General features: G+C 40.2%; 1 protein-coding gene across 1 annotated transcript; it reads left to right on the top strand.

The window, feature by feature from the left end:
- Nucleotides 1-719: 719 nt before the first annotated feature.
- On the top strand, nucleotides 720-7,027 carry LOC18026135. The gene is made up of 2 exons (XM_006409538.2): nucleotides 720-921; nucleotides 6,525-7,027. The coding sequence occupies exons 1-2, from the start codon at nucleotides 720-722 to the stop codon at nucleotides 7,025-7,027; spliced, it is 705 nt and encodes a 234-aa protein (XP_006409601.2).
- The last annotated feature ends 1,852 nt before the right edge of the window (nucleotides 7,028-8,879 follow it).

Here is an 8,879-nt window from a genome sequence, read left to right as displayed (position 1 = left end):
ACTGCGTCCCAAACCTTCTTCGCTGTATCTAACTCTCCGAGTTGTAAGATAAGCGTTTCGGGTATGGATTGGAAGATGAGGCCCATTGCTATGTCGTTTTTCTCTCCGTCATCTGATCCTGTTTCCACAACTTCCCAAGCCTTGTGGATTTTTAGAAGAACCCTCATTCTTAACGCCCAAACAGTATAGTTTGTAGAATTAAGCATAGGGCATTGTATCGTTGATGTGCTCATCTCCTTAGGTCGAGTAACTGGAACGATGTCTCCCATGATCAATTATCTTCGTATTTGAACCTCTCTGCTTTGGATCGCTGGTTTTCTTAGCTCTGATACTAAATATTGTTCGAATGCCTTTAGATAATAAGATCACCAAAATAACTTCTTCTCTTATTGTTTTAGAAAATAACTCAAAACTAAAGCTCACAATCTCTTAAGGGATGCTACAACTTTAGCAACTCCTTATATAGGAATAGATAACTCCTAAACCTAATAGAACTACAAAATAGAATATTTCCTAAAATCACTTATTATTCCTAAACACAACTTAGTTAGGAATTGGATAACTTGCTCTTAAAGTTTACTCTAACAGACTGTGGGACATTACCGAAGAAAAGGTCTTTGATTAACCAAACTTTCGATTTTTTTTCTCTATAAAGAGCTCCATCGAAATCTAAACAGATCATTGTCCCAAAAATACAAGTCAGAGAAAAAGAAGAAAAGATGACCTGTCACAAAACTTTCCTTTTAATCTCTATGATGCTTGCGGTCTCAGTGGTCAATGGAGTTGACTTCTCTGTTGTCGACAACACCGGTGATTCCGCTGGCGGAAGGAGATTTCGAGAAGAGGTTGGTGGTGTAAGCTACGCCACGCAGTCACTGAGGGCCGCGACAGACTTCACGTGGCGTTTGTTCCATCAAACCTGTTGGGATTAGTGCTGAAGATCAAGATCAAAAAGGAAGCTAGACGTGGAAAAGAAGTCTGCAGCTCGAAGGCAAATGTCACGTGACCGCAAGTTACGCTCAGGACCACTTAAGAGAGCCATTTATGTCCTGCCATAAAGCAAACATAGTACGGACTTGTCTCCTGGTTTCACTAGAGATAAGTGCCACTTTTATTCAATGCGGTTTTGTCTCAAGTGATGGAAATTACGTGGAGGGGAAAAGGGAACTAGGTCAAGACGTGACTATTTAAGGAGCCATGTTACATCATTGAGAAAATAGACAGAGTGTGACTCGTGTGAGAGTTGAAAGAACATAACACTAAAGCATAAACTTGTGTTCTGTTCTCTGGGAAACAAGGGAAAGAGTGAAACTTGTAGAGGCTTTGTAAAGGGGCTGGTGTGTGATTCTGATACTCTTTGTAACCCTTGAGATTCCAGTGGATTCCGGGAAGATCCCGGCGAGACGTAGCGACCCTTTCCGGGCGTGAACTCGTTAAACTCTGTGTGTGCTCTGTTTCTTATTTTTCTGCACTTTACTTGTTCTTGCTCACTCGTAAACCTCATTCAAAACGTTAAAGCTTCCTACTTTTGGTGTGTTGGTGATATTAGGCACAAAATGTAGCGCCTTTGAGGGTCAAAATATCTCCACATATTGGTAGCAGAGCCAGGTTCTGGTGGTTTGTGGTTCGGAAGTCTTGAAGACTGTAAGAGCCATGTCGTCTTCAAGGGTAGAGATGGAGAAGTTTGACGGCCATGGGGATTACACGTTGTGGAAAGACAAGTTGCTGGCTCATCTGGATCTCCTGGGGTTAAGCAAATGCCTAGAAGAAACTGAGGCTACGAGTAAGGTCTCAGATCCAAAAGAAAAAGATGCAGATGAGAAGGATGCTAAAGAAAAGGAGGAATCTTTGGCTGAGAAAAAGAAGAAAGCGAGAAGCACAATCATTTTGAGTGTTACAGATAGGGTTCTGCGGAAGATCAGAAAGAACAAAACCGCTGCGGAAATGATAGATGCACTGGACAAGCTCTATATGGCAAAAGCTCTTCCAAATAGAATCTATCTGAAGTAAAGACTCTACAGTTTCAAGATGTCGGAAAGCCAGTCTATCGAAGCAAACATAGACGATTTTCTACATCTGATTGGAGACTTGGAAAATGCTGACGTTACTGTGTCTGATGAAGATCAAGCGATCTTGTTACTCATGTCTCTCCTGAGACAGTTCGACCAACTCAGGGATACACTGAAATATGGGTCAAGAAGGTCAACACTTACACTTGATGAAGTTGTTTCAGCTATCTACGCAAAGGAACTAGAGTTTTGATCAAGCTCTAAAGGTTCTAAAGGGCAAGGAGAAGGTCTATACGTCAAGGATAAGGGAGAACAGAGAGGAAGGTCAGATCAGCGAAGTTCAAAACCGAACAAAAGATCCAAATCCAAGAGTAAGAAAGGGTGTTGGATCTGCGGTGAGGAAGGGCATTTCAGAAGCTCATGTCCGAGCAAACATATGTCTCAGAACAAGTGAAAGGATCAAAGTAAAGGGGAAGCTGCAATGGTAAAAGGGAGTAAGAGTGACTCTACAGGGTTATATGTATCAGAAGCTCTACACTCTACGGATATAAGTCTAGAAGATGTGTGGGTTATGGATACAGGTTGCAGCTACTACATGACTCACAAAAGAGAGTGGTTTGAAGATCTTAAAGAGAACAGTGGAGGCTCAGTCAGAATGGGAAACAAAACAACATCAAAGGTCAGAGGTATTGGGAATATCAGAATCAGAAATGAAGATGGAACAACAGTGCTGCTGTCTCAGGTTCGATATATCCCTTATATGGACAGAAATCTGCTCTCAATGGGAACATTGGAGGAGCAAGGATGTAGTTTTGAATCAAGCGACGGAACTCTTATTGTCAAAGACAAAACCAGAACTCTCTTGGTGGGGAAAAGGCATGAGAAACTTTACATACTTCAGGGTAGCTCAGAATGTGGTCAATCGCTAGTTGCAGAAAGGAAAGCAAATGACACTGTCCTGTGGCATAGAAGGCTGGGTCACATAAGTCAGAAGAATATGGACATTATGGTAAAGAAAGGACTTCTAGACAGGAAGAAGGTGTCAACACTGGGAATGTGTGTGGACTGTGTCTACGGAAAGACAAAGAGGGTCAGTTTCTCTGTTGCTACTCATGATACAAAAGAGAAGTTGGATTATATCCATTCCGATCTGTGGGGAGCTCCGAGTGTTCCATTGTCTTCGGGAAAATGTCAGTATTTCATATCGTTCATCGATGACTATACTAGAAAAACATGGGTCTACTTCCTAAAGCACAAAGATGAAGCATTTGGAACCTTTGTTGAATGGAGCATCATGGTAGATAATCAAACCGAGAGGAAGATCAAAATATTGAGAACTGACAATGGCCTGGAATTCTGCAACCATGAGTTCAATGACTACTGCAAACAAAAGGGTATTGTTCGACACAGGACGTGTGCTTACACACCCCAACAAAATGGCATCGCAGAAAGGATGAACAGGACCATAATGGAAAGAGTGAGAAGTATGTTAAGTGACTCGGGGTTGCCTAAATCATTTTGGGCTGAAGCAACCTGCACTGCAGTGATTCTCATCAACAAAACACCAACATCTGCTATAAACCACGAGATCCCTGATCAGAGATGGTTCGGAAGGGCACCGGTATATAGCTACTTAAGGAGATTCGGGTGTGTGGCTTTTGTTCACTCAGACGAAGGGAAGCTGGTACCTAGAGCAAAGAAAGAGGTTCTTTTAGGCTATCCAGCTGGAGTGAAGGGCTATAAAATTTGGTTGTTAGAAGAGAAGAAGTGCACAGTGAGCCGAAATGTAATCTTTCAAGAGAATGCAGTCTATAAAGACGTTATTCTCAGAGGAAAGGAGACCTTAAGTGATCAAGGAGAGATGTCAAATACACTTCTAGATATCGACCTTGGAGAAAGAAGTGATACAAGCTTAGGTGGAGATCTCTCAGATGAACAAGAGGAAGAGATGGATCAAATGTCAGCAAGAGGATCTCATCAACCGGAAGATGACCAACATATAGATGAGATAGCTGAAACACCAGAAAGCTATCACTTGGCTCGTGACAGAGCAAGAAGGGAACTGAGACCGCCAAGAAAGTTTGATGTAGAAGGCTATTTAAATGAAGACTGTGATGAGGAGGATTCAGATGAAGATGCATTCGATTCAGAAGCTCTCATTACAACTGTTGATGGTGATACTAGAGAACCTGCAAGTTTTCAAGAAGCTCGGAAAGACAGTGATTGGGAATTTTGGAGTAATGGTATGGACGAAGAGATGGACTCTTTAGACAAAAACCATACGTGGACCGTTGTTACAAGACCAAGAGGACAACGTGTTATCGGTTGCAAATGGATCTACAAGCGAAAGCCTGGAATCCCAGGGGTAGAAACACCTAGATACAAAGCAAAAATAGTTGCAAAGGGATATGCTCAGAGAGAGGGAATAGATTACACAGAGATCTTTGCCCCGGTAGTTAAACATGTTTCTATAAGGATTTTGCTAGCTATTATGGTAGAAGAAGATCTCGAACTTGAGCAGCTTGATGTTAAAACCGCTTTCCTACATGGAGAGTTAGATGAGAAGATCTACATGGAGGTTCCAGAGGGTTATCAGGATCAGTTCAAGCCAGGAGAAGTGTGTCTATTGAACAAATCTCTATATGGTCTAAAGCAGTCACCGAGGAAGTGGAATGAAAAGTTTGACAGTTATATGAAGGAATTTGGTTTTAAGAAAAGCTTGCGAGATAACTGTGCTTACATCAAAACATTAGGTGATGGCAACAAGGCATATCTAGTAATCTACGTGGATGACATGCTAGTTGCAGCTAAAGACAAAGGAGTTATCTCGGAATTGAAGCAACAACTTAGTATCAAATTCGAGATGAAAGATCTCGGGCAGCCAAGAAAATACTCGGTATGGAAATCACGAGAGACAGAGCTAAAGGAACATTAAGGTTGTCTCAAGAAGGATATTTGGGTAAAGTCTTGGAACTGTACAAGATGGAGCAAGCAAATGAGGTGCTAACACCCCTTGGAGCTCATTTGAAGATGTGTGCAGCTACTGACAAGCAGCTTCTCAACGACAGAGAATAGATGAAATTGGTCCCTTACTCAAACGCTGTGGGGAGTATAATGTATTCTATGGTTGGAACAAGACCTGACTTATCATATCCTGTGGGTATCATCAGCAGATTCATGAGTAATCCGATCAAAGAACATTGGTTGAGAGTGAAGTGGGTTCTTAGATACATCAAGGGGACCTTGAAGAAAAGCTTGTGTTACTGCAAAGGTTCTGAATTTGTTATAAAAGGTTATTGTGACTCAGATTTTGCAGCAGATGTCGACAGAAGAAGATCCATCAGCGGAATGGTCTTTACTCTAGGGGGTAACACAATCAGTTGGAGGTCAGTTTTACAGAAGGTAGTGGCTTTGTCAACCACTGAAGCCAAATACATGTCTCTGAATGAGGCAGTGAAAGAGGCGATATGGCTTAAAGGCTTACTAAAAGATTTTGGTTACAAACAAGGAGGTGTTGAGATTTTCTGCGACTCACAAAGCGCCATAGCTCTTTCGAAGAATAATGTGCATCATGAAAGGACTAAGCACATTGCTGTTAATTACCACAAGATCAGAGACACAATCGCTGATGGAATTGTGGAGGTGTTGAAGATATCTACTCTGAGTAATCCGGCAGATATTTTCACCAAGGTTTTGCCCGTTAGCAAGTTTCAAGCTGCACTGGACTTACTGCGAGTGAAGACTGAGAAGAAAGACTCAGGGACCGGGATCGGAATCCATGCGAAGCTGGAATCATCAATTTATCTCAATGTATGTTACAGGCTCAAGTTGTTTTGTTGATCGTTCATCACTAGGTGGAGTTTTGTTGGGATTAGTGCTGAAGATCAAGATCAAAAAGGGAGCTAGACGTGGAAAAAAAGTCTGCAGCTCGAAGGCAAATGTCACGTGACCGCAAGTTACGCTCAGGACCACTTAAGAGAGCCGTTTATGTCCTGCCATAAAGCAAACATAGTACAGACTTGTCTCCAGGTTTCACTAGAGATAAGTGCCACTTTAATTCAATGCGGTTTTGTCTCAAGTGATGGAAATTACGTGGAGGGGAAAAGGGAACTAGGTCACGACGTGACTATTTAAGGAGCCATGTTACATCATTGAGAAAATAGACAGAGTGTGACTCGTGTGAGAGTTGAAAGAACATAACACTAAAGCATAAACTTGTGTTCTGTTCTTTGGGAAACAAGGGAAATAGTGAAACTTGTAGAGGCTTTGTAAAGGGGCTGGTGTGTGTTTCTGATACTCTTTGTAACCCTTGAGATTCTAGTGGATTCCGGGAAGATCCCGGCGAGACGTAGCGACCCTTTCCGGGCGTGAACTCGTTAAACTCTGTGTGTGCTCTGTTTCTTATTTTTCTGCACTTTACTTGTTCTTGCTCACTCGTAAACCTCATTCAAACCGTTAAAGCTTCCTACTTTTGGTGTGTTGGTGATATTAGGCACAAAAGGTAGCGCCTTTGAGGGTCAACATATCTCCACAAAACCAACAATCCTTCAGACAGAAGGTCCACTCCAAAGATCTCAATGGTCATGGAGAATGGAAATGGTGTGGCGTACAGCTCGCAAGACGAGATACACTTTAACGTGGGGCATCTTGCGGGTGTTGCGGGAGATGTAAGAAGGGAGTTTACCGGCGTGGTTTATCACGAGGTGGTACATTCTTGGCAGTGGAATGGTGCGGGCCAGGCTCCAAGTGGGCTCGTTGAAGGGATTGCAGAATTCGTGAGGCTGAAGGCGGGTTACGCCCCGGGTTACTGGGTCGGGCCAGGTCGTGGTAATAGGTGGGACGAGTGTTATGAGGTCACAATGAGGTTTTTGGATTACTGTAACGATTTGAGGAATGGGTTGGTTGCGGAGCTGAACAAGATGATGTGGAGTGGCTACAGTAATGGCTTCTTCGTCGATTTACTTGGTAAAGACGTGAATCAACTCTGGAGGGAGTACGAGGCCAAGTATGGTCAATGAATGCAAAATAAAATAAATCATATTTGGTTATTATATGGTATGTAAGATAATATAAAAGTTTTTAAGCAATAAATAATGAAACAAATAATTTGTAATCTCTTATGTTTTGGAAACTGCGATTGGAATATATTGTTTTGTATTATTTTTAAGCTCTTGCTTAAATCTATTACTAATAAAAATTAAAACTATATGTTTCTAATAGTGTTCATATAAAATAAAATAATTTTTTTTTATGTCCACATCAATATGATTATGATGTTTAGCTAATAGTTTAACAGATATTTTTAAGAAGAAAGAAATTACACACATATTTAGAGATTCCTACATTAGCATTCAAATTTTTATTACATAACTATAAAAAAAAATTAAGTTAATTTTGTGTGTGTGCAACCATTTCAATTTAAAAAAACAAAAGAGTAGAATAAGCTTTCGCTAAGGAATGAATTATTACAACGTAAAAGAGCCAACTTAGCTAAGATATCTGTTAAACAAGCTGAAAAAGGATTATGATGAAAGAAGATATTGACAAAGCCATTTGAATTTTTATTAAAAAAGAGTAAAGTTAGTTTTCACTAAAGAATGAGTTATTACAACATAAAAGAGCCAACTTACCTAAAAATATCCATTAAAATATTAGCAAAAAAAGGATTATGATGAAAGAAGATATAGTCAAAGCCACTACATGCCGTTTTAATGTCGAAAAAGAGACTGTAATTCTCCAAAACTTGGCCACCGTATTTAAGAAAAAGGATAAGTTCTAAGCAATCTGCGAAATATGTCAGTGATTGATACCCAACACTTTTGAAAAACAAAGCGCTGTGAATAGATAAAGAAGTTCTGCCATTAAGGCGGAAGAGACCGAGGTATTTGAGAGAAATCCTTGGAATAACATGAAATCTGACCGAGTTTTAAAAATCCAAACGACAATGGTAACAATAAGCTGATCAAGCAGAATCCGATTACAATCAGTAAGCCTCATCATAAGGAAGAGTGACCGCAACCACTTGCCGCAAATGGCCTCATGCAAGATCTTCGAGCTTTGATTTCTACCACATACGAGCCTCAAAGTGATATAAAAGTTGAAATTACTTAATTCAAGTTATATAAAATCGTGAGTGCATTCAATATATATCACCGGACAGAATTATGGTTTCTATATGTTCTAGGTAAATGAAAAGCTTATTTATATAGTCAGTTTTTTAAATTATTAAATTGTTTCAATGTTCATTCCATAATTATTGTTTTGGTTTCAAAAACTAATTTTGTCTTAGATACGAGTGTAATATTTGTGTTTTTTTTTTTTTTTTACCAAACCATTCCATATAGGGATTCTTTCATAACTTAGCCAACCAAAATACAAACAGAGGGAATTAAACATCCTCTTGAACCATGCCGATTAAATATATTAAAGTTTAGAACAGATATAATTTGATAAAATGACAACGAATTCGAGACCAAACTCAAATATGTCAATAATATCTTCACGGCAAAGCTGGAATGATTAGAAATAGCCACGTTATCTTGTGATTTGAGGATGAAACTCTACCTCCAAAAATCATCGAAACGATCTCGTTTGCTTCTTCTGGTCCCGTGCAGACTGCTACGCAAGAACGCAACTTTGTAAAGACATTCAAATCATTTTCCGGCCATAAGCTCGGGACTAATACACTTCTCACTGAGAAGGAAGTTTCTGCAATCCTCATCTCCGACAATGGAGTAATTGTGAATATCCAGATTAAGCAGTGAATATATTGGGAAACAGGTGGGAGCGGAATTCTTTTACGATAGCTTAATCGAATGGATAGAGGGTCAGAGAAATCAAATGTGAATCCTACTTGATTGAGTTTGGAGC

The sequence above is a fragment of the Eutrema salsugineum genome, unplaced genomic scaffold (genome assembly GCF_000478725.1).
Source record: "Eutrema salsugineum unplaced genomic scaffold, Eutsalg1_0 scaffold_11, whole genome shotgun sequence".
In the NCBI taxonomy this organism is placed as follows: Eukaryota; Viridiplantae; Streptophyta; class Magnoliopsida; order Brassicales; family Brassicaceae; genus Eutrema; species Eutrema salsugineum.
Note: the sequence above shows the minus strand (reverse complement) of the source record. Positions and strands in the feature narration are given on the sequence as shown.

Coding starts and splice junctions, on each gene's coding strand:
- LOC18026135 (XM_006409538.2), top strand. CDS start 720: ATGACCTGTCACAAAACTTTCCTTTTAATCTCTATGATGCTTGCGGTC. Junction 922..6,524: donor GCGTTTGTTCCATCAAACCT/GTTGGGATTAGT, acceptor AGCGCCTTTGAG/GGTCAACATATCTCCACAAA.